Raw genomic sequence first — 25,989 nt, 5'->3', positions numbered from 1 at the left:
TTCTAATTTTTTTGTAGAGATGGGGTCTCGTTATGTTGCCAGGCTGATCTCAAATTCCTGAGCTCCAGTCATCCTCTTGGCTCTGCCTCCCAAAACTGCTGAGATTACAGGCATGAGCCAACACACCTGGCCTAAGCTACATTTTAATCAAGTCAGCATAGTTATCCATCGCTCCAAATGAGCATGTCCTTATATTAGTGTCCATGCATTGTCTATGATGTAGATGGAGAGGTATAGCATATTATCAAAACCCACCTCAAATCCTGTGAGGGATGTGAATCAATAAATTAATGAGTTTGTTCTGTTGATACCAAATGGAGAGAGATGAGTGGAGATTGATCACTATCAGTTATGTCAAAGAGGTAAGTTTTAAACCAGTGTTTGAAGTTATGTGAGAGAAACCAAACCAAACAAGGTAATTAAACTTCAAATTAACTGCTTTTAATTGGTCACGTGTGTACATATACATGTTTATGAGTATTTTACATTTCTTTGTATAATAAATCCCCTGACCAAAAAAGATACAATGTAAGACTCAAGGTGAATGTTGTGGATACATGTATTTGTAGAAGCAAAAGGAAGGGACACAACTGGTTGGAACCTGTATTTCTTTAACATTAGGTGGTAAAATGGAATATACTATGGAAATAAATACCATTGAAATGTTTTATGGTATTGCCAATTTAATACATATTTTATGATAAGAAAGAAGAGAAGAAGTTCATTGTAGATTCCACACGGGTAAATACTTTAAAAAGTATTCCAAATACAGCTCCTCATATCCTTAATATATCTGTTGTCAATTATTGTATATTTCATGCCTTGGATCAAGTTTTCTTGTTTGGACAAGAAATGGAATGGCAAAATCCAGATCTTTTTAGCTGAAAACCTCACCTATTCTCTATTCACCCACTTCTAAAGTGGACACAATAATTCTTAAAATGGTACTTAAATCAGTATAGATTTGCAGAAACAAAGGCCTGCTTAAGAATGTTCTTTCATTTAAGTATTATGAGGTTAATTAAATGTGTGAAATTGTAACATTTTGAATTATTCACATGGCATTTTAGTTTTTCCTTTTAAGAACCATGGCTTTTCTGTGCAGGTGTTCTTCACTGGGATAATGTTTTAAGATAATCCCCTGATGTCATTTAAAGGAACTCTTATTTCTGAAGCATGATTGTGTGTTTTTGTGTTTTTATAGTGTATCTCTTTCTTATCCTCTTTTGGCCTTTGTTTATATTCTAATTTTACCACTATCAGCTACTATTTTCTATTGTTGATTGTTTTTATTGTTTATTCTATTTTCTATTGTGTATTTGTTTTCACATAACAAATCAAAGCCTGTTTAATTTGTGGAAGACAGTTGTCAAATGTGTAATATATCCAGTTACTAATTTTTCTCTGAATGATGCTGCTCGTCTCCTTTCAGATGAGTGCCTTATTAAAACCATCTAATTTTATGGTGCTTACTAGAAAGAATGTAGAGAAATTGTCAAAATTTTCTATTATTTACTCAGTAACCCAAAATGATGTTTCTGGAATAAAATTTTGGCTTCTCAGTTAGTGACTTGGTGGTAGATGAACATATAACTATTATAATAATGTAATGAAAAAATATTTTTCTGTCAAACATGATTTTTTTTAAACCTTTTACGAAATAAAAGTTGTTGGTAAGTGATGAAATTAAATGCCTTCTTCAATGCCTTGTGGAAAAAATGTCACTATAAGGAGCCACTTTTTATACAGTTCTACCCTGTTCAACTATGGTTGTGTGTAGATATGAGTTTTCCTTTATAAGCCTGTAATTTGGGACATCTGTTAAAACAATAAAAATTTCTAATTCTCTTTGATAGAGCTGGAGTGGACCAGAGAAATTGCTTGCTTTAGATGAACTCATTGATAGTTGTGAACCAACACAAGTAAAACATATGATGCAAGTGATAGAACCCCAGTTTCAACGAGACTTCATTTCATTGCTCCCTAAAGAGGTAAAGATTATCAATTACATTCTTCATTGGGTGTTATTTGAATATATAACTCAACAGCTACCACCTTTAAACATTGTCATGCTAATTATGGTATTCGGTATTGTCAGTTTGACACTCTTAATTAGTGGTAAAGAGGGCTGTAAATTGATAAATTGCCATGACTTAATAATGTAATTGTCAGATTAAAGAATGCATGTGAACTAAGTAACTCCTTTCCACTATTTGAATAAGTCATATATGTGAGAGTAACTATTGAGTTTCACTAATTTGATTATTTATTTACCAAGATTTTTTTGCCAAGTTATTTGAAGCCCAACCTTTAGTTATCTTGGTATATTCATGATAGTAGATTTTTTAAAATTCTGACCATATTAAAATAGCAATATTTTTTCTCTTATTTTATTATATATCTTAAGTCCCTTCAAGACCAATAGGTTTATGATTCTATTGAATTCTAGTTCTCTGGTACTTAACATTGTGTAATTATTTTAAATACAAATATTATAATTTCACATGTGTATATTTTTCTAATCATTCTCCTCCCCATCTCCATTACACAAATACAGATTTCCCATACTAATTACATGCTAACAGCACTTCTTTGGGAATTATTTGTGCCTATTTCTTTTTAGATTTTTATGTAAGCTGAAACTATCATAGACTGATTATATGGGCATTCATAACTATAAGGCATAGTTTAGATATAGTTCCTTTATTGATATTATAGACCTAGTAATTTTGTCAGTGAACAGAAATAATATAACATTAAATAATCAGCATCACCATGATTTATATTTTCATAAGTAATATGTATATGCCCCTAGTTATATGTCAGCTAAGAAGACAATATAAAATACTAAGATACCATTTCAAATGATCCTGAAACTTCAAATTTGAACAGAAAAAAGTCATTTTTTTAAGATTATCATTCTAAATATCCTAATGGTGTTAAAGATAGTCCCAATTAGAATTGCACGTTGGATACGAATAAAATAGTTGTATCATATTTAATGCATGGAACTAAGCATAACTCCAGAGAAAAGCAAAGTGGAGAAAATCTTTTCTTCCTAAAATGTGTTTTCTACTGAGTGCTTTTTAAAAATGACTTTGGCCCAGAAGAAAATTTTTATTTTTGCTGGCTCATTCTAAAACTGAATCCTTTGAATAGATTTGGCTTATGAAAGTGACGTCAGCTCTCTTTGCTTCCAGAAGGGCATTAATAATGGGAAACACTTACGTAAGTATTTGACTGAAAGTGATTTTATTCACCTTTGATATATTCTCTGTAGTTTACTTAGTGATATCCTCCGTATTTTAGAGGTTATCATTTTTGTTAAAATGCAGGCTTTCTCATAGTCTCATTTTTTCTCTTATTTATAATAATGGTGAGGTTTTTGGTTTGTTTTGCTTTATTTGAATTTCCATAAGTTCTTAACAGACAAAATGTCGTTTAAGATCAGAATATGAAAGTATTTTGAAAAATCTAAGAATTAAAAACAAATAATCAATAACCAGGGTAAATCCAGTAAAGATTCTCTCAGTTTAAGTGTTCTTTTAAAGACTGCCTGGGGAAAAATAAGTGAAATTAGTTATATAGGAGACTAAGGGAGAGTCTTGGTTTAGCATATCATCTGTGTTTCCCTCTTGTTTTCAACTACCAGAAAAAAAAATTCCTATTTTGAAAAATGCTTTATTGTCTAAGTGGATAAATAATGATATAGAAAACATTATCTTCTCGGAAACAAAGTATTATTATTTAAAACATTATTACCTTCTTGTCAGGAAATGGACTTATTTTTCTTATAATTCCTTTGGCCATATCTCAAAACTATTTACAAACGTTTACTTTATTAATCTCAAAAAGCTTGACAGAAGTCTCACTAATTTCACACTAGAGGCTTGTGATGAATAGCATTGTCTTTATAAGTGAATACCAAGAAAATCATAATCATATAATAGATGATCTAGAGCAAAACCTGAAATTCTTAATAGAGGATTAGCCAACATTTAAAAATAATTTTTTTTCCTTGACTAGTTTAATCCACTGAAATACAGCAAGTCTGGGAAAATATTGGCTACCTTTTAGTTACAATGTGGTTGTCTTTTATATAGGTTATAGAGAAAAATAAAAAAAAGCAATTCTTACAGAGTTGGACAAGGAAAAGGTAATTATCTGAAATACGTTTCAATTCAAGAGCTTTTCTCTGGCAGAAGTGATCTTTAGGAAGAAATACTAATCTGGGTTTTACCTTTAAAACAAATGAATAGAAAACTGCATTAACTGGACCATTTGACTTGGCTGTAAGAAACCCATAACTCCCTACCATAGCGATTGGACAGACAAAGAGTCTCACTCTGTTGCCCAGGCTGGGATGCAGTGGAATGATCATAGCTCACTGCAGCCTCAAACTCCTAGGCTCAAACGATTCTCCTATGTTAGCCTCTTGAGTAGCTAGGACTACAGGCATGTGCCACCACACTTGGGTAATTTTTTTGCGGAGTGGGGATGGTGGTAGGGGGGGATGTCCCTTTTATGAGAGTACTAATTCCATTCATGAGGACTCCAACCTCATGACCTAATTATTTTCCAAACACCTCACTTCCTAATACCATCACATTGAGGGTTAGGATTTCAACATGAATTTGAGGGAATATGGACATTCAGTTCATTTTAGAGCCCTACATGACAAAACCTTGCTTCCTTTGAGGGAACTGGTATACTTCCTCCCCATAATACGTAGTAAGAATCATGCAACTAATTGCTATTCTCTTTTTGGCTTGGCAGTTTAATTCAAAACCTTGTAAGACGTAACCTTGTTGACAGCATATTTGTGCTCTACTTTTTCTCTAGTTTAAACCTTCTTTTCTGATTTTTTAATTCATATTTTTTTGTTTTGCTTTGTGTATTTTCTGTATTGCTTAGATGTTTTGATGGAACTGGCTAGATGTAAATAGGCAAACATTTAATAAGTCGAAGTTCTTGGTTGAGTTAGTATCTTCACTACTTTTAAGGAAAGTGTGCCAGTAACCTGTAGAGTTAGCACTTCAACTTTCTTTAGCGCCTTAGTATTTCTTTATATTTCTCTTTAATGCACTGGACTAGATGATCTCATAATCACTATTAATGCTGGAAATTTTACCTGGTGATTTGGGGATGTACTTTTGAAATCTAAGCTGCTCTGGATTTGTTGTTTCCTAGTCTTTAAGATACATTGACTATTTCTGTAAATTACCTGATTTGTACTTCAGTTAGATAACGAAAGCAAAGAAAAGAATAGACTTTTTCTGTTTTTAGATAAATATCTTGGTCATTAATTAGCATCTCTTTTGCACAAATATTTTTATGCCTGATAGCTTCTATGTTAAATTACAATTCCACATAGATTAGTAATGGTAACATCACATTACTGCTATACTGACACAAAGAGAACTTGCCTAGGCTTTGATTGATTGGTAATTCCCAAATTAAGTAGCTTTTGGAGTATCTGTTAAGTACAATATTGAGACTATATATGTGTGAGTATTGTTGAATATAGTTACACCTTTTTATTTTAAATGACTCAGCTTCTCTACATAATACTGGTCTTCTCTGATATACCAAAAGTAATTATTTCACAAAAAGTTTTTCACTATCATTCATCAGTAGTAGTATTAAACTGAATATTGGCTGGTTGGAGTATTTTGTATATTGAATATACTCAATACATATGTAATTAATGATGAGTTGTTGTTGTTGTTGTTGTTGAGACAGAATCTTGGTCTGTCGCCCGGGCTGGAGTGCAGCGACGTGATCTTGGCTCACTGCAACCTCCACCTGCTGGGTTCAAGTGTTTCTTATGCCTCAGCCTCCTGAGTAGCTGGGATTATAAGCATGCACCACCACACCTGGCTAATTTTTGTATTTTTAGTAGAGATGGGGTTTCACCATGTTGACCAAGCTGGTGTCGAACTCCTGGCCTTAAGTGATCCACCCACCTTGGCCTCCCAAAGTGCTGGTATTACAGGAGTGAGCCACCACACCCAGCCCATGATGAATTCCTTATATATGCAAAGTCATTGGGAAAGCATAATTTATATTATATACTTTACATTTAGCATCAAAAAATAATTAAAATTGTGCTTTTACTCCCTGTGTGACCCTTGACCCTTTAACGGATAATTTATTTTAGTTCTTGTCATTTACTTCATATGTAAACTGAACTTAATTGCTCTATTTAAATTGTTTTCCCTAGTATCATAATTTAAAATTTTATGTGATATGTGAGGCTACTTGAATTCAGTCAGAGGCTATAATTCCCCTTCTTTCTTTTTTTTCTCTTTATTTTTCCTTTTTATTTATTTGAACTGACACACTGAAAAAAAATCAATAGTTTATAAGTATTATAAACAAAGTTTTTAAATCAGTGGTATACCATAGATTTAGCTCAAATATACAACTCTTATGTGGCCCATCAAGAAGATCCTTATAAGTAATATAAGGTAATCAGAACTCAATTACTTTTATATGTCTATGGAATGGTTTAATAATTGTCCCCCTTTGTCATTTACAGTCAAGGATGTAAGTGTTTCAGAAGTTCATTACAATAATAAACACTTTGATTTGAAGACTGTTAATTATGATATATATCTATCAGAAATGATCTGGAGTCATACCACACAGAATATATACAAATCTCATTTCTTATCTGTCAGGCAAGCATTTAGGTCCTATCTTCAGTGAATTTACATTGTAGTAGGATAGAGAAAAAAGTTAAACAACTAATAACATTTTTTTTTAAAAATTGAGTTGAGGCTCACAGAGTAAAGGCAAGAGCAGAGACAGAGAGGTTTAATAAGTAGTCCTTGAAGAGGGTAAAGAGTTAGTAGAGTGAAGTTCATAAAAACCATAAGGTGTGTGTGTGTTTTTTATCTGGTATATATTTGTTAGGACTGAAGTTACTGCCTTTCATAATTTTAGAAATCAGAGTGCAGAATTATATTTATCAAGTATCTCATCCTGTGGAGAATAATTATTTTATTATATAATATATATATTTATTTAAATATGGGTATTATACTATGCATTTTTTTCTTAGTTGGCACTCTATGTGCTTTCATTCCTGGAACCCAAAGACCTGCTACAAGCGGCTCAGACATGTCGCTACTGGAGAATTTTGGCTGAAGACAACCTTCTCTGGAGAGAGAAATGCAAAGAAGAGGGTAAGGTTCAAAATTGCATAGAGAATATGTTTATACTTTGAAAAGCAGAGTGATTCTGAAAACAAGTAGAAAAAATAAAAATAATATTCAGCTACTTATGATAAAATCCACAGATTATTCTACACATTCAGATGAGCCGAATCTTAACAGCTAACCCCTTTAACAAGCAATATAACTAATAGCAAATATATCTGATTTGCTTCCTATCACTAGTAGAATTAATAAACAATGAAAAAGTCAAGATGAGGATGACTTAAAGGAAACCCCGAAATTATATTTCCAATTAAATATCCAAATATTTAGTATTAATTCATTCTTTTCATAAATGTTTATTGAACACCTCCTATGAGCCAGACATTTCTTCAAGGTGGGGGATATAGCAGTGAACTGAAGTTCTCTTTTGTCATGGAGCTTATGTTCTTGAAACCTGTTTTTTTCCTTAGTAGAGGAGTAGTTATCCTGTGTATTGGGAGAACTGTTTTTTTTGTTTTTGTTTTTTTTCCCAGCAGACATCCAGAAAAATATTTTTGAAAAAATATAAAAATACTATGTGCCTCAGAAGCAAAATATTTTAGAAAGAATCATAGAGCATGATGTAGGTACTCTATAGGTGATTATTCCCTTCATGGTAGTTATAGTCAAGTAGGAAGCATTGATGGTTAGTCCAGTTAATAAAGGTTTGAGGTAAAGATCCAGGGTACTTGGTTCGTCATCCTGCTTTTGACCTCTGTAGGGCTTGGATTAATCAGTGAAATCTTCATTCTTAAGTATTTGCATACATAAAGTGGAATTAATCTGTGCCTTCCCTTCTTCCATATAATCATTTTTTAAATGATCTTTTAAAAATTGTGATAACATGTATGTAATTTATCAGTTTAATCATTTTTATATGTACAGTTCAGTGGCATTAAGTACATTCACATTGTTTTGCAACTACCATCTGTGTTCAGATTCACTACCATCTGTGTTCAGAACTTCATCATCTTCACATGAAACTCCATGCCCCCTGTTCTAACTCCCCATTATTCCTCTCCACAGCCTCTGGCAACCACCCTTTTACTTTCTGTCTCTATGAGTTTGAGTACTCTAGGTACCTCATATAAGTGAAGTCATACAATATTTTTCCTTTTGTAATCAGCTTATTTCACTTAGCATAATGTCTTCAAGGTTCATCCATGTCATAGCGTGTGTCAGAATTTCCTTTATTCCATTGTGTATATGTATCTAATGCTACATTTTGTTTATCCATCTTTCTATGGACCCTTGGATTGCTTGCATGTTTTAGTTACTGTGAATAATCCTGCTATGAGCATGGGTGTACAGATGACTGTTTGAGACTCTGCTTTTAATTGTTTTGGTTATGTATCCAGAAGTGGAATTGCTAGATCATATGTTAATTCTGTGTGTGTTTTGGGGAACCACCAGACTATTTTCCACAGCAGCTGCACCATTTGCACAAGCATTCCAATTTCCTCACATCTTCACCAACATATTTTAGAATCATTTTGAGAAATGAAATAGTGAATACAAAAATATGCCATATAGAATGTAAACTTTACATTATTGCTACATACTGTGATAACAGTATTGGAAATTTGACAATGTCTTGCATTTCAGTGGTTTTGAGCAGAGAGATGGAATACTCTTTATAAAGATGGAATACTTTATAAAATGTATAACTGTTATTATTGGTGAAGGCAATTTACTCTTGAACTGTAACACTTTAGGGATTGATGAACCATTGCACATCAAGAGAAGAAAAGTAATAAAACCAGGTTTCATACACAGTCCATGGAAAAGTGCATACATCAGACAGCACAGAATTGATACTAACTGGAGGCGAGGAGAACTCAAATCTCCTAAGGTAACTGAACTCTGCACAATGTAACAGAAACCGTTAATCAGTGTTAGTACCTAGTGTACTATTTCACTTGGCAAACTGTATAATATGACACTCCTCTTCTGTAGAAAGAAAACCGTATATTTTAAAATAACTGAAAGTATTAACTGACAATATTCTTTTATTGCTAATTTCTCTAATCTGACAACTAATTGTGCTTGAATAAAAGATAAGTTAAATTGAGTATCTTTTTATCTTACGTAAATGAAAATCTCTCAATATCCTATTGAATTTTACTGTGTCATACACATTCTACCTAAGAATTTGCTGCCTCCTCTGATCACATACTCCAAACATGATTTTTTGAGGAGTGTCTGTGTTTTGGATTTGGTGACTTTTGTGTGTCTTATTTTTATAAATTGAAGCATAATTCTGGTTTTCTGTCTAATAACATTTCAAATACATAAAGAATGGTAAAAACACTTGAAATTATTGGGCATATTTTTACAACTGGAAAAAACCAATTTGGGGAGACATTGTTATACTAATATGTATATATTATGATTTTTTTTGTTTTAAGAATGCTAATAATTGTTACTCTTTGTGGTTAATAGATGCTTATTTTGTTCTTGTGTGTCAAAGTTGTAAAAATTAGAGGCATATTCTTCTGGTTTGAACAGATGGAATAGATTATTGTCAAATACATTGGTGTTTGAACCATCTTTATGAGGTCTTGATGCAGTAAAACTTTAATAGTTGATGTTTTGAGTATAAATAATAGACTATGGAAACAATAAAATGTTTAATTCTGGATTCGTCAGCCAGGAAAAATAATGCTTTATATAAATTTTAATTCTAGAGATAGACTACAAATTACTGTTCCTGTTTATGCCTTCATTTTTCTCTTCACCAGTATTTTAAAGAACATAATTTAATTAACATATTTCTAATCTGCACATCTTTCTTATAGGTGCTGAAAGGACATGATGATCATGTGATCACATGCTTACAGTTTTGTGGTAACCGAATAGTTAGTGGTTCTGATGACAACACTTTAAAAGTTTGGTCAGCAGTCACAGGCAAAGTAAGTTTACTCTTCCTCCACTTCACAAAGTCATAATTTTGTGTATATCATTGCATGTAGCAACTGGAAAAAACAAAACAATAATTCATTTTTGATTCTCAGTTATTTGGATAGCAAATATCAGAGCTCATAACTTAGCTTTTTTCCCCATATTTATGAAAGTCAATGGCATGAGGATAGTGATGCTTCTCATGATAGAGGTTTCATTAATTTTTTTTCATTTACATAGTTTGTCTATCTTTGTGACAGATATTTTAACATTTTCAAGGGTGCTTTATGTTTTTCTTGGCTCAATTTTTCCCCACTTTTATTTACTATCTAAGTTATACCTCATTACTTTGTAATGTTTTTCAAAAGTATGGTTGAGGGATATTTATTTTTCCTTATAAACTGCTTTGTTGATAACCTACCTGTAGTTTAGAACTTAATAAATCATGTTAATTTATACTTATCTCAAACCCTTGTGAGATGAGAGTGGACTAGGCATTTAAATGTTAAGTTTGAAGAAAAAGCCCAAGCAATCAGCTTGACTGTGTACCATATCATACCTTAATGATTCTCTAGTGAATATTTATTTTTATCTGTCCAGTAGAGAATATTTTCATGAATTAAGTAATTGCCACCTAAAAAATAACAGAAGAGAGTATGAAAACAAAAAAAAATCCATGTCTTTTAAAATGTCTTTTACCATGTTGCTTCTTGGCAAGTATCTTATAAATATTCCAAGTCAGATGTTAAAATTTTTTAAAGCAGCTTTATATTTCCATAGTGTAATATTAGTTTGGGATTTATTTCAGGGGTTTAATGTCTGTCTTTACTTGTCTAGAAGTAGCTTCACTGGCTCCTAACTACTGCCCTGGGGCAGATTCAGATGAAATGTGGTATGTAGCCACACCCAATACTGTTGGCATACTTTCATTGAATCTATTCCCATGGAAGAAACCCAGTTGCAATTTCAGTATTATTTCATCAAAGAGGCCAGGCCAGAGCTATCATAACTGCTTTCATATCGTGTTTCCTTTTTATTATATCATGTTTTATATCATATGTTTGCTTTCTACATACTTGTTCCTCAATTGCTTGTGCTTATATAAATTTATAATGCTATTGAATAAACAAAACAATAAATAGTGATGGGATCATTTTATACGGATGTAATATTTTCTGAAGAGCCAAACAAATTGAATAAGTAACTTTACTCCAAATTTTAATGAGCTATTAAATTTTATTTAAATCACTTTTCCTTTCTACCCAAAAGTAATCATCTTAAGTGTTTTTCCAGTGTCTGAGAACATTAGTGGGACATACAGGTGGAGTATGGTCATCACAAATGAGAGACAACATCATCATTAGTGGATCTACAGATCGGACACTCAAAGTGTGGAATGCAGAGACTGGAGAATGTATACACACCTTATATGGGCATACTTCCACTGTGCGTTGTATGCATCTTCATGAAAAAAGGTAAGGGAAAATCTTGTCATGGTTGGGACTTCTTCCTCTATTATTTGTGAATTTGGGCCCTTTCTGTGTAGAGTTACTGAAATAGTGACAGTGTGCTCTTAAATTAGATTTAATTATTACACTTCAGATGTTTCTATTCTAGGAAAGCCATAGCGTTTTGTCTTAAAATTGGTGATTGTCTGTAAATTTCCTTTCTCATTTGCTAGTGTTGTCGGCTTCCTCTTTGAAACTCTCTACTCTCTAATCCTTTTTGTTGTTCTGTATCTTTGATGACTCATCATATTCAAGCAGAAATCATGTTTTCTCTCTCTTTTTTTGATATTCTTATTTCCACAAGTGGGACAAATTCAGGCTTCAAGCGTCTGAGCCTTTTTAAATTACCTACCCACCTTACACCCACCCTATCTCTAAGGCTAGGCAAAAGCTGAGGCCTGTGGGTAATTTGTTCTCTCATTCTGAACTATTGTCACAGCTTTCTAACTTGGTTATCTTATGTTTTATACAGCTGACATATAGTCCTTTTATAATTATGATAGTGTCACTGCCCAGTTCTTAAGTCTTTTTGAGCCTACTGTTGACTAACGAATTAAGGAAGAAATCCTCGATCCAGTTTTCAAAACGGTTTCTGCCAAACTGGACTTTTTGACTTTTTCTTCTCAGTGCCTTTGCTGTTGCTTTTATCTCCTCCTGTAAAGCCCTCCTATTAAAATCCTATCTTTCTATTATCTTCATCATACCCCTGTTAAACAAGTGTGATTTCTACCTTATTTGTCAAAAAAGGTCTCTCTGAAAGGTCCTTACAGTGAATCCATGGCAGTCTTTACCTTTAATTCTGTCTATTGCATCTTCTTTATTAAGAACAATTACATTAAGCAGATTTCACACCAGATTTGTAATATGTGAAAAGGAGTACCTTTTCAATTGTCATTTACCTCTACTTTGAACAGTGTGCTATACTGTTAAAATTTGGGGGATGAATATCAAGAGACCTTGTATTCCAGTTTCCATTATGTTCTCTCAACATTAGGTTCTCAATTAAAGGGTTCTCTCAACCCTTTAATTATCTACTTTTTTAAAATATGGAAACTGGTATTTCTTTATCTCTTCAGAATGACATAAGGATACCTGAGTTTTCAGCTTTGTTTTGTAATCCAAAAGTGATTACAGTATTTGTATATTGCTCTGGTTTTCAGAAGAGTATAGCGCTAATGTTGAACCAAATGTTTAAGGGATAGCCATTGTTTTTAAAGATGTACATATCTTTTAAAATCTTTATCTCTTAATATTTTTATAGCCTATTGCATATTTATAAATCTAATCATTAAAAGCATAAGCAGCCTGTGTTTGAGGACATGTCTAAAACTGGTTAATTTTTACTGGAATGTATAGTGTAAACACAAATCTGCAGCTGTTTAAATTCCAAATTCTGACTTGTTTTGTTGTATAAACTTTATTGAATTTTTTACCTAATCACAAGGGAATATATGCATTCATAATTGAAATTTTGGAAAATGGCAAAGAACATAAAGAAAATTTAAATTCTTTAAACCACTACCACCTAGAGTTCTCCCATTAACATTTTATACATATGCCCACATTAACATTTTATTTCTAAAATCAAAATCTTATTGTATATATTTAGAGGCAGCTTCTGCTGCTTTTTAAAAAATACAGTACAGTGGTTTTCAAACTCAGTCCTACAGAACCTTAAGGTGCTGAATTAAGGTCCCCAGGTCAGGGAACCAAGCATGCAGCATTCTAGGCTTCCCAACTTCCCATTCCCTTATTATGTTTATATACCAAGGTTTTACATAGGATTTCTTTTGAAAACGGTTGTTGCTGTGTAAAAAAAAAAAAAAAAAAAGCTAAAAAACCTTGACTAAATCTACCATGTTTTCTCATATTATTAAAAATTCTAAACGTGGGTTTTTTTGTTTTGTTTTGTTTTTCTGTTTCTCCCTCTGCAGAGTTGTTAGCGGTTCTCGAGATGCCACTCTTAGGGTTTGGGATATTGAGACAGGCCAGTGTTTACATGTTTTGATGGGTCATGTTGCAGCAGTCCGCTGTGTTCAATATGATGGCAGGAGGGTTGTTAGTGGAGCATATGATTTTATGGTAAAGGTGTGGGATCCAGAGACTGAAACCTGTCTACACACGTTGCAGGGGCATACTAATAGAGTCTATTCATTACAGGTAAGATCTCTTATCTCTCCCTTAAATGCTCTCCTGATGAATCATAAGGTTGTTTTACTCAGATAATCACTGTCAAATTGCTGATCCAGTACAGTCCAAAAAAGATTAATCAGATTATTCTGCTGTTTTTATATACGTTAAAATTGGCATGAAGAAAGTGTAAATTTCAAAATTATTTAAATGCTTTCAATTTTCTGTGATCTATTTCTCCTCTAAATACAAATATTTGTTTTGCAACCTGACACTTTGGGTCTCTAAGTTTTGCTATGTTAATTAATGGTTAAATAGTCTCATAGGAGAGTAACCTGGATTTTAAGAAACTCCTTTGCAGAAGATTAATATGGCCAAAAGCTGCCCCTTTGCTTTGATAGCTGAAAGTTGATGGACCATGTAATTGTGATTCCATCCCCATTCAAAGTGGAAATAGATCCTTTCTGCATAAAGCACTCTACTGTCCCAGGCCCACTGATTTGTAGTCATAAAGAAGTAAAGTTGACTAAACCGATTTCTTTTTTTTGGTTTATATTTCAAGCCCATATCCTTGAAAACATTGCCATATTTTGAGATCATTAACTAGATGAATAGGAAGTTTAGAATATGAATCTTGTTTTATTTCCAGAAAGGCAACATTTTTAATGTAAAAATATTTCCTATAGCTTATATAGTTTATTTACCAGTTATTGCCCATTAATGTTCAGCAAATTAGTACATAATCTTATGTACTAATTTTGGCACATTTCCTAATTAGCATTAGGTTCTTATAAATGAAATTTTATTTTACACACAGTTTTTAATGGAACTTACTTTTGAACATCACGAAAGTTATCTCTAGCCCTTTTCATGCCTTAGGTGCTGATAAGCATTCCGTTTATCATAAGCTATGTCATTAGTCTCAGCTTCCTAGTGGGAAGTAAAACTCATAGCAATTCTCTCAGTCATCCATGATATATAGCTAGGTGGGGCCAGATGATTTGAAAATTAACATATTGTTCATTTTAGGTGCTTTGGTTTCATTTTAAGTTGTTTCTGCATCTAGTTTGAAGCTGCTTGGCATAAAGATGAGCCTTTCTGATAGAAGTGTGTGAGAACATACATTGTAGAGTTGCTTGATGGCATGCAGTTTATCCTCATTGCCACTTTATCTTAGTACCTCATTTTGTTCCTGGCATTACCTGTTTCCCATCCTCTTCCCCCTTTCCTACTAGGATTAAGGTCAGTAATTGATAGGAAGAGTATCCATACTTCTATTCTAATAAACTGTGTCTTTTGTAGTTTGATGGTATCCATGTGGTGAGTGGATCTCTTGATACATCAATCCGTGTTTGGGATGTGGAGACAGGGAATTGCATTCACACGTTAACAGGGCACCAGTCGTTAACAAGTGGAATGGAACTCAAAGACAATATTCTTGTCTCTGGGAATGCAGATTCTACAGTTAAAATCTGGGATATCAAAACAGGACAGTGTTTACAAACATTGCAAGGTAAGTATTACTCACCTTTCGTTTTGTTCATTAAAAATGAGATCATTATTCAAGAGAAATATGGAGCCTTAGCATCACAAAAAGAGTCAATCTCATACAGAATGGTTACTTCAGAAAAGTTTATGAATATTTTCACCCTAACTTACAGAACTAGTCTACTCTTGAGGAAATGTTTTAAACTGTGTTTTTAATATGTAATATAAAATTGTTTAATCACTTCCTGCATGTTCAATTGACTCTACTTAACCTTTAAGAACAGTGAGAAGAAAGATCTTGGGTATATCATAGAAGCAACGTACTCATTATATTTTTTGATTGACCATTGCATTTTGAATTTGTAGTCCAATTTTAAAGGGCTACCTTATTGAAAAAAACAACAGCATCCTTGATAGAAAATTTATTTGGCCTCCACTTAGTCACGTGCTTAACTGGAATGGAGAGGAATAATAGTGCCTACTAAAGTAGAGAAAGAAACAAGTGAAAATCACTAATATTAGATGAGGTACAGCAGTGCCTCATGATTAACTTTTTCTATTTGTTATAGCCCTTAGAAAGTGGTTTTTTCAGTGGGGCTATCTGATAGGCAACATTGCAGCTTTTTACTCATTGGTTTTGTCTCTCCTCAGAGTTTTGGAATAGTGACTATTCAGCTTTGAGTGGTTCATGGTGGTGGGGTAATAGATCTCTTAGTGCTCATTTGTCCATCAGCAGAAGGTATGAAGTTGCACTATCTACATCCTCACCAAGGAATGCTGTCGTTCACACAGCCAGAAAATAAGATGTTTGTCTGGTAGCTAACCAAGCTTCTTGGAAGACAGACCTTGAAAGTTAATGTTTCAGTTACAAATCACTACCAGATTTTCTTACATCCATGCTGATCCTAAAATACTGAGGACATGGGTTTCTAAATATGTATCATTTCAAATGTTGCATTTATTGTATGTTCTAAAGTAGAAGTCTACAAATTATAATGTAACTAACCCATAGCCATTATTTCTAACCAGTAATTAAATTATTTTGGTTTTTGTCTAGGTCCCAACAAGCATCAGAGTGCTGTGACCTGTTTACAGTTCAACAAGAACTTTGTAATTACCAGCTCAGATGATGGAACTGTAAAACTATGGGACTTGAAAACGGGTGAATTTATTCGAAACCTAGTCACATTGGAGAGTGGGGGGAGTGGGGGAGTTGTGTGGCGGATCAGAGCCTCAAACACAAAGCTGGTGTGTGCAGTTGGGAGTCGGAATGGGACTGAAGAAACCAAGCTGCTGGTGCTGGACTTTGATGTGGACATGAAGTGAAGAGCAGAAAAGATGAATTTGTCCAATTGTGTAGACGATATACTCCCTGCCCTTCCCCCTGCAAAAAGAAAAAAAGAAAAGAAAAAGAAAAAAATCCCTTGTTCTCAGTGGTGCAGGATGTTGGCTTGGGGCAACAGATTGAAAAGACCTACAGACTAAGAAGGAAAAGAAGAAGAGATGACAAACCATAACTGACAAGAGAGACGTCTGCTGTCTCATCACATAAAAGGCTTCACTTTTGACTGAGGGCAGCTTTGCAAAATGAGACTTTCTAAATCAAACCAGGTGCAATTATTTCTTTATTTTCTTCTCCAGTGGTCATTGGGCAGTGTTAATGCTGAAACATCATTACAGATTCTGCTAGCCTGTTCTTTTACCACTGACAGCTAGACACCTAGAAAGGAACTGCAATAACATCAAAACAAGTACTGGTTGACTTTCTAATTAGAGAGCATCTGCAACAAAAAGTCATTTTTCTGGAGTGGAAAAGCTTAAAAAAATTACTGTGAATTGTTTTTGTACAGTTATCATGAAAAGCTTTTTTTTTTTTTTTTTTTTTTTTTTTTTTTGCCAACCATTGCCAATGTCAATCAATCACAGTATTAGCCTCTGTTAATCTATTTACTGTTGCTTCCATATACATTCTTCAATGCATATGTTGCTCAAAGGTGGCAAGTTGTCCTGGGTTCTGTGAGTCCTGAGATGGATTTAATTCTTGATGCTGGTGCTAGAAGTAGGTCTTCAAATATGGGATTGTTGTCCCACCCCTGTACTGTACTCCCAGTGGCCAAACTTATTTATGCTGCTAAATGAAAGAAAGAAAAAAGCAAATTATTTTTTTTTATTTTTTTTCTGCTGTGACGTTTTAGTCCCAGACTGAATTCCAAATTTGCTCTAGTTTGGTTATGGAAAAAAGACTTTTTGCCACTGAAACTTGAGCCATCTGTGCCTCTAAGAGGCTGAGAATGGAAGAGTTTCAGATAATAAAGAGTGAAGTTTGCCTGCAAGTAAAGAATTGAGAGTGTGTGCAAAGCTTATTTTCTTTTATCTGGGCAAAAATTAAAACACATTCCTTGGAACAGAGCTATTACTTGCCTGTTCTGTGGAGAAACTTTTCTTTTTGAGGGCTGTGGTGAATGGATGAACGTACATCGTAAAACTGACAAAATATTTTAAAAATATATAAAACACAAAATTAAAATAAAGTTGCTGGTCAGTCTTAGTGTTTTACAGTATTTGGGAAAACAACTGTTACAGTTTTATTGCTCTGAGTAACTGACAAAGCAGAAACTATTCAGTTTTTGTAGTAAAGGCGTCACATGCAAACAAACAAAATGAATGAAAAAGTCAAATGGTTTGCCTCATTCTCCAAGAGCCACAACTCAAGCTGAACTGTGAAAGTGGTTTAACACTGTATCCTAGGCGATCTTTTTTTCCTCCTCCTGTTTATTTTTTTGTTTGTTTTATTTATAGTCTGATTTAAAACAATCAGATTCAAGTTGGTTAATTTTAGTTATGTAACAACCTGACATGATGGAGGAAAACAACCTTTAAAGGGATTGTGTCTATGGTTTGATTCACTTAGAAATTTTATTTTCTTATAACTTAAGTGCAATAAAATGTGTTTTTTCATGTTAGTATGCCTGTTTCTTCCACTGAAGTAATAATCCTTCATTATAAGTATTTAGGATTTGTCTATAATATTTAAATAAGCAAAATCTTGGTTTCTTTGCATCCTGTTGTGTGACATAGAAATCAATACTTCAAGCCTGTTTTATACAGCGAAAGTAAGGATAATGTGCTGCAACTGCAAATTTTATTTCTCTCCTAGACTATGAAGGAGGACACTCCACTGTGCTCATCTCTGTAGATTGCATTGGGGTGTATAAGTATGAAATCTGGTTCCCTCAAAGAATCCACAAAACTTTTGTGATAATTACAACTAGAAGCCTTATAAATAACAAATTCATTTTGAAATTTTGACCACATATTAAGTGCTTACCCTCGATACTTTCTGTTCATTCTCTCTTAAGCTCCCACTATCCCTGAGAAGTAGGCACTATTATCTCCCATCTTAAAGACGAGCAAAAATCTGCAGCTGAGACTGGTTAGGCAATTTGTCAAATCATAGAACTAGCGGAATGCCAGAACTCAAACCCATATTTCCAAAGACTAAATACATGCTGCTCTTTAAGAAAGTTTGACAGACTAAAGCAAGGTTTGAGAGGGAAATAAGCCATTTTTCTGGTACTTTCTGACTCTTCTGTAGCCGTTTTGTTCAACAAATCTAAATTTTATAAAATCTAAATTTTATAATGTAAGGGGAAAAAATAAAGTTGTTTTTGAAACTGTGTAGTTCTAAATATATTTAGTATCTCAAATAGCAGGATATATATATATATATACACATCCAGTAATCTCAACTAACCAGGCCGTAGATGAAAATATAAAAGCTACTGAAAATGGACTCCCCTTTTTCTCATAGTCATAAAGTATGTGTTCTTTACTCATAGGGCAAATCCTGGGCCTCATTCTCCCAAAGCTACTAAATCAGAACACCTGGGAGTGTGACCCAAGAACCTGCATTTAAACTAGCTCACCAGGTGAGTTGTGGATACTAAAGTTTCAGAACCATTGCTTTAGATACCATTCCTGTACATTTGGTTATTTGGTTTATTAGTCCACAGCAAATTACAGACACAAAAATAACAAGGAAAAGTGACAGAGTAAAGGAAAAAAACAAAAAACTACCTGGTTGAATGCAAGGCAAAAATCCTACTAGGCCGTGAAGTGCAGGGTCTTTAGAGTAAACCACGTTACTGCCCAAACCGTGACTACTGTTCACATTGATGACTGTGAATTGTCAAGAAAAAGTTGTAATTCTATTTGATAGTTCTTGAAACTGCTTGATTTTTCATAAGAGCATATAAATGAGGCTTAACTAGAATATAATTGAAGAGAAACACCCATTTTTAGAACTTTAGAGAATAGAATGAGTTCACAGGCTTTGCAGACAAATAGCCCTGAATTCATCTCAGTTCTAATATGGTCTAGTTACTAGGACCTTTATCATGTTTCTTGACCTCGTGTTTCCTCATTTAAGATGTAGAGGATACCCATCTCCTAAGGTTATTATAAAGATTAGGTGAAACGTAAAGCACATTGCATACCGATGGCATTTAGAGCTCAGTAAATGGTAGCTTCTATTAAAAATTTTAAGTAAATAGACCCAGATAACTTTCTATATTAGAGAATTGAATGTATTTGTTACTCACTCAGATTATGTAATAAAAATAGCATACACATACACACGCGTGCACACACACACAGCAGTCCATTCTTTTAAGTGGAGCCATCTAGATTCTCATTTGAGTCTTACAGAAACCTTGTGAGACAGACTGATATTGAGCACCTAACAGTGGTTTTGTATATACAGTCATCCTTCAGTATTTGGGGGGGATTGGTTTTAGGATCTCCCCAACCTCACCCCCATGGATATCAAAATTCATGGATGCTCAAGTCACTGATATAAAATGGCATAGTATTTGCATGTAACATATACAAACCCTCCCGTATGCTTTAAATCATACCTAGATTACTTATAATACCTAAGACAATGTAAATGCTACGTAAATAGTTATTATACTGTATTGTTTAGGGAATCATGACAAGGGAAAAAGTCTGTACATGTTCGATACAGACATAGCCACCCTTTTTTTCAAATATTTTTGATTCTCGTTTGGTTAGATCTGTGGATGCAGAACCCACAAATAATGGAGGGATGACTGTGTTTAGGTGTTCATTAAACATCATTTTATGAATAAATTAATCTTTATTACAATAAATCTTTGCTTGAAGGGAAAATGTTAGCATCCTTCTACAGGAATCAAAGTATAATTGTTGTAAAAAGGTCACTAAGAAAACTCCATTTTGTGGCCTTTTTAATGAAAAACTTTACCACCTCATGTAACTGTACATTTTTGAATCTTCATAACAGATATAGGCACACTTCATATTTAGATGTTACAAGTTCCCAAATATCAAACATTGCCTGAAACTAAGGCTGAAATTAGGACACAAAAGTAACCCATAAAAGCCAGTAGCAGGTACTTAGTATACTTGTTGAATTGAGCAGAGTTGATTATCTCATTATTTTATATTAGAATTGTTTATAATTTTGATACTTTGAAACCCCCTTATTGAGATTCAGTTACCACAGCTATTTCATTAGGTTGCAAAAGCTAATGCCTACCAAATGGTAAGTAAATGTTTCAACCAGCCTTGTTTCATTTCAAAAAAGTAATTGACATTTAGTTATTTGTATTAACTGCTTTAAGCCATTTTCTCTACCAGCTTTGAGCTAGTCTGTTGTGTACTCTTCCATTTCCCTGAATTGATTAGAGGCTACAAAAGACCTCTTTGCTTTTCTCTTCCCTAAAGTGAAATGGGGATCAAGGGCAGCTTTCCCAGACCCAGCTGAGCCCTGGTTTTCTGTACACTTCTCCCTGAGATACACATTGCACACTGTGAAACAAATGTACAGAGGTGAAGGAGAGAAGACATCTCAGAGGCGCCTACTCACCACTGTCCTTGCCCCTGTAACTCCCTCTATTCCATGTTGAAACCAGAAACATGAAGCTCCGTTGCTTTGCATAGCAGAAATAGATTCACATTACATTTTTTTCTGATTGGTTCCCTCCAGGAGAAGGAAAGTTTTTGAAATATTTCTCCCCAATGAATACCGCCCTCAGACACAAATTCGTTTTCATTCTTTTAGTCATCTCCGGCCCCAATAAAAATCAGAATTGTAACCTATACTCCTTCAGGTTCATCAGGCAATAAAGGATCCAGCCTTGTCCCTTATAGCAACTGGAAGAGAACCTCCTATTTTGCAGTGCCATTTGTAATTCTAATAGTAGCAGTGGCTTAGGTTTGCTGATGAATGAATTTGAATAAATGCTTCTGACACAGATTGTTTTAATGTTCTCTGCCTCACTGCATTTTCAAGATGGCTTTTGTTTATGTGTGTTTGTGTATGTGTTTACACATAGTTACACATACATACACAAGAATATTTTGGAAACTGAGAATAAGCCTCTTGTTCTTATTGAGTCATACCATCATTCCCTTAGGCCTCTTTTTTCATCTATCAAAAATAAGGAATGGGTCATAAAGGGAAGGGGTTGGTGGCCAAGAGGAGACTTCCTAATATTCCTTTCCATGATAGATTAGTGGTCTCTATGTCTGAAGAGAATGTGTGTGCATAATGTTCCTGGAGCCCTGCATCAAGCAACCATATGGTAATTTGAAAAGTTGATGCATAATTTTTGATTTGGGCATTTTCTGCTGCCCAGGAGATGGATATGAAGTTAGATCCAAAGTAGCTGCACCCAGCTCCTTTTTGGGGGAGTGCCTAGTCATTGCTTTGAATTGCAGACAACATAGCAAGATCTGGCATTGTTGACTAACCAACATGTCCTATCCATTCAGTTAATACTAGTGATGCCCAAATGAGTGAGGTTCTTGCCAACTTTGTACCCTGCCACCTTCTCTTTCTAGGTTGAATGAGACAAAAAATTTCAAGAGTTCTTCAGGGAAAGGAAAAGCATCAGAAGCTGAAAGGATTCAGAATGCACCTTTCACCAGAGCGTGAAGTATAAACAAATTCTAGATCCAGTTCCTAGGAAGACTCATTGCTGAGACAAAAAGCCTGGCAACTTCCCAATTTGCAATTGGGTATAAAAATAGCAGAGTTTCTATTTCAGATGATCTGTTTCTCCCCAGGATTCTTAAGGACAAGGAGCCACTGAGTGGACATTTTGATGTTTCATTCTTTCCTTTGGAATATCTATGATGGCAAAACCTGTGAAGGCTGTTTGGATTCTGTTTTGCTTCAGCGGCCGTGCTCTGCAAGTAAAATTATTTTGAAGCCACTTGCAAATCAAAGATTCAAATGTAATAGACCACAAAAGTATATTGCCAATTTACCCTTTTCCAGGAGGTTAATCGATTATAAAAGAGACATTAAACCCTGCTACTCACCTAGAGGGGAAGGTTATTTGCAAGGCTTTTTAAACTTAGTTACAGCCACTAAGGATTCATCAGACCCTTACTCCTTACTAAATGTAGTTGGAAAAACTAAGTCTTTCAATTTGAGTATGCTCTCCACTCCTTTAAAGGGAGTTTGGATAGCTTAAATACATCCAGCAAGAACACAGTATGGTATAAAGAGTAAAACTGCATACATCTCTGGTCAGGGTTGGATCTGGGTTTTGGGAGCCTAAAGCTTACAAACTTAAGGACTCTCTTAAAAAAAAAATACAATTAGATCCAAAAATAAACATTTAGAATGAGAAAGATGATAAATTACTGAAGCCTAGAAGCCTAGGAAATGCAGATCCTTCTGAGATTTTTTTTTTTTTTTTTTTTTTTTTTTGAGACAAGAGTCTCCGTCTGTGGCCCAGGCTGGAGTGTAGTGATGCAATCTTGAATCTCGGCTAACTGCAACCTCCACCTCCTGGGTTCAAGCAATTCTCCTGCATCAGCCTCCCGAGTAGCTGGAATTACAAGCGTGCACCACTGAGTCCGGCTAATTTTTTGTATTTTAATAGAGGCAGGGCTTCACTATGTTGCCCCCATGGTGATCTCAAACTGAGCTCAGGCTCAGGTAATCCACCCGCCTTGGTCTTCCAAAGTGTTAGGATTACAGGCGTGAGCCACCGAATAAGATCTCTTTAGGCAATTATCAGAAATGCTTCAGATTGCAGCCTGGCTTCTCTTGCCCACCTGAAATACTACAACTCCCAGCAACCCCTAGCTCTCCCAGGGATCTGTTAAATGAGGGCCTCAAGATTAGCTTCATCAGTTTCCACATGAATCCATGTCCACCTGTCTCAACTTCTGTGTTTTACCCCATCTATAAATGAGGAAACATTATGAGGACTACGTAAGACCATGTATGGCATAGTGCCTGGCACATAGTATTTGTTAAAGAGTGGTTTGTTGTTATTTCCTGTAATAAACTATCATAGCTAACTGCCATTGTGCACTTAACACTTAGCATGGCTCTAAATATTTTTAAATTATTAATATTCTCAACTATCCCATGGCTTACTATTATTATTAATACAAAGTCTCATTTTACAGATAAGAAAACTGAGACACAAAGATACCAAGTAACTTGCTCAAGGACACAAGAGGAAAAAAAGGGGGGCTGGCATGTGCAGTGGCTCACACCTGTAATCCCAGCACTTTGGGAAGGCAAGGCAGGAGGACCATCCAGGAGTTCAAGACCAGCCTGGGCAATATGGTGAAACCCCATCTCTACAAAAAAATAGAAAAATTAGCCTGGTATCGTGGCACGCGTCTGTAGTCCCAGCCACTTGGGAGGCTGAGGTGGGAGAATATCTTGAGCATGGGAGGTTGAGGCTGCAGTGAGCTGTGGTTGTGCCACTGCACTACAGCCTGGGTGACAGGGCAAGACCGTGTGTCAACAAAACAAAACAAAACTTGGAGAAACTGGGATTTAAACCCGGGCATTGAGGTTCCAGAACCCAACCTCTTAACCACTATGTTATATATTGATTCACAACTGCCTTGAAAATACAGGAACACGTAATATCTCATAGGTCATGCCAGAAAATGATGTAGTCCTCAGCCTTGACCTGTCAAACTAGAAGCTGACATAAAGCTATTCAAGCCAGTGCCTGGTTTTCAACAGAGGAGGCCTGAAGAACAAATGTGTAGTAGATTCCTGGTATGGTTTGGCTGTGTGAATCCCCTCCTGCTTTTTTTCAACTGCAGAAACAAAAGAGAGTGAGTTGCCTAAGAAGAAAGAACCTACTCTAAGCCATCTCCTTAGTAATGAAATTTTAGGAAAAGTAGGTAAAATTGCATATTATTAAAAGAAAGACTACTACCAGATAATTCAGGAGGAAAGAAATGCTGTTTCTACAGAAGATGGATACTTTCGTTACATAAAAAACGTTAAAAATAAATAAATTCACCATTGATGTACTTGTGTTCTAAAGACAACTAGGCAAGTGAAGGAGCAAGCTTGTATGCTGTATTGTCAGGAAAGTCAGGACCGTGTAGAACTTATACTGATACCTAGCAAATTCTCAATAAATGTTGCAGCTATTATTATTATTTTATTATGAATCAGGAATGAGGAAGACAGTTGAGTTCAAATTCCATCTCAGCCGCTCATGCAACTCCGAAAGGATTTTAAAATCTTTCTGAACCTCTTTCATCATCTGTAAAAAAGAAACTGTTGTGAATGTTACATGAAATAACATAAAGCATCTGGTACAGTACTGACCTAATTATGTGTTTAATGAATACTAGCCATCTTTGTTATTATTACTACCACTAACAAGATATCGGTAACTATGTTTCAGGTTACTATTTCAAAGTTTATCTGGAAGAGGAAATCTGTAAAATTTCCAGGACGCAATGCTTGAACTGCCTCCCAAAATGTGCCGGGAACCTAAGACAGTAGTCTCCCCTGTTAGAAGGCAATATGCAATCCCAGCTGGGTGCAGTGGCTCATGCCTGTAATCCAGCACTTTGGGAGGCCAAGGCAGGTAGAACACCTGAGGTCAGGAGTTCAAGACCAGCCTGGCCAATGTGGCGAAACCCCATCAATACTAAAAATACAAAAATTAGCAGGGCATGGTGGTAGGTGCCTGTAATCCCAGCTACTCGGGAAACTGAGCCAGGAGAATCGCTTGACCTCGGGAGGTGGAGGTTGCAGTGAGCCGAGATCACATCACTGCGTGGACAACAAGAGAGAAACTCTGTCTCAAAAAAAAAAAAAAAATGCAATCCAGTCTAAAATGACAAATTATTTCTTTCTCTCCAAAGAACCTATTTCAATTGAGAAATCTAAAAATCAGTACCCCAGAAAGGAAGCAGAAGAGAATTGAGTAGACAAAAGATTTCATCAACTTTAGATGTAGGAAGACAGATGTAGGAGTGGATTACTCTAGTTGAGTAGAGTATAAAAGCTACAATCTAATGTGCCCAGAAAGAGGGATACAAATGAGAAGCAAGCTAATTCCTTTTCTGTGAAAGGCAAAAGTAAGACAGGAGCTGAAAACTGGGGGACTAGCTGAAAAGGAGAACACATGGAATGATTGGAGCCCTACATCCTTTTCTCAGCCAGGGGACCACCTCTGTGTTACCCCCATCCCACTACCCACTTCACCCCACCTTGCACTGAGCACACAGGCACAGAAGAGGCTCAGAAACAAAAATGGAGATTACATTCTCCCTAACCCTCTCCCAGAATGCCAACAGTCTGAAATATACCAGAGGATTCTTTCCCAGAGAAGTGAACAACCTGAGAGAAAAAGTCTCTAGATACTGGCATTTTATTGGAGGACTCCTTCAGTGAAACTGCTGGCTCCCTACCCAATCAGAGGAGAAATTTC

At 35.0% G+C, this 25,989-nt stretch overlaps 1 protein-coding gene and 1 long non-coding RNA gene across 8 annotated transcripts in view; both read left to right on the top strand.

The window, feature by feature from the left end:
- FBXW7 (F-box and WD repeat domain containing 7) overlaps positions 1-18,192 on the top strand; it is a 213,398-nt gene extending 195,206 nt beyond the window's left edge. For all 7 annotated transcript variants that reach the window (XM_016952379.4, XM_054683425.2, XM_063809102.1 and 4 more), the window contains 8 exons: positions 1,857-1,991; positions 7,067-7,190; positions 8,918-9,054; positions 10,001-10,114; positions 11,397-11,578; positions 13,546-13,771; positions 15,044-15,254; positions 16,287-18,192. In XM_016952379.4, the coding sequence (XP_016807868.1) occupies positions 1,857-1,991; positions 7,067-7,190; positions 8,918-9,054; positions 10,001-10,114; positions 11,397-11,578; positions 13,546-13,771; positions 15,044-15,254; positions 16,287-16,555 (1,398 nt within the window). In that variant the 3' untranslated portion in view covers positions 16,556-18,192. The remainder of the gene's footprint in view (positions 1-1,856; positions 1,992-7,066; positions 7,191-8,917; positions 9,055-10,000; positions 10,115-11,396; positions 11,579-13,545; positions 13,772-15,043; positions 15,255-16,286) is intronic.
- Positions 18,193-19,066: 874 nt separating this feature from the next.
- LOC134809816 (uncharacterized) lies at positions 19,067-24,870 on the top strand. The gene is made up of 2 exons (XR_010156357.1): positions 19,067-19,158; positions 22,115-24,870. It is a non-coding gene; the product is annotated as an uncharacterized LOC134809816 (long non-coding RNA).
- Positions 24,871-25,989: the final 1,119 nt, after the last annotated feature.

The sequence above is a fragment of the Pan troglodytes genome, chromosome 3 (genome assembly GCF_028858775.2).
Source record: "Pan troglodytes isolate AG18354 chromosome 3, NHGRI_mPanTro3-v2.0_pri, whole genome shotgun sequence".
NCBI classification, from domain to species: Eukaryota; Metazoa; Chordata; class Mammalia; order Primates; family Hominidae; genus Pan; species Pan troglodytes.
The sequence above is the reverse complement of the archived record's forward strand: the minus strand, read 5'-3'. Positions and strand labels throughout refer to the sequence as shown.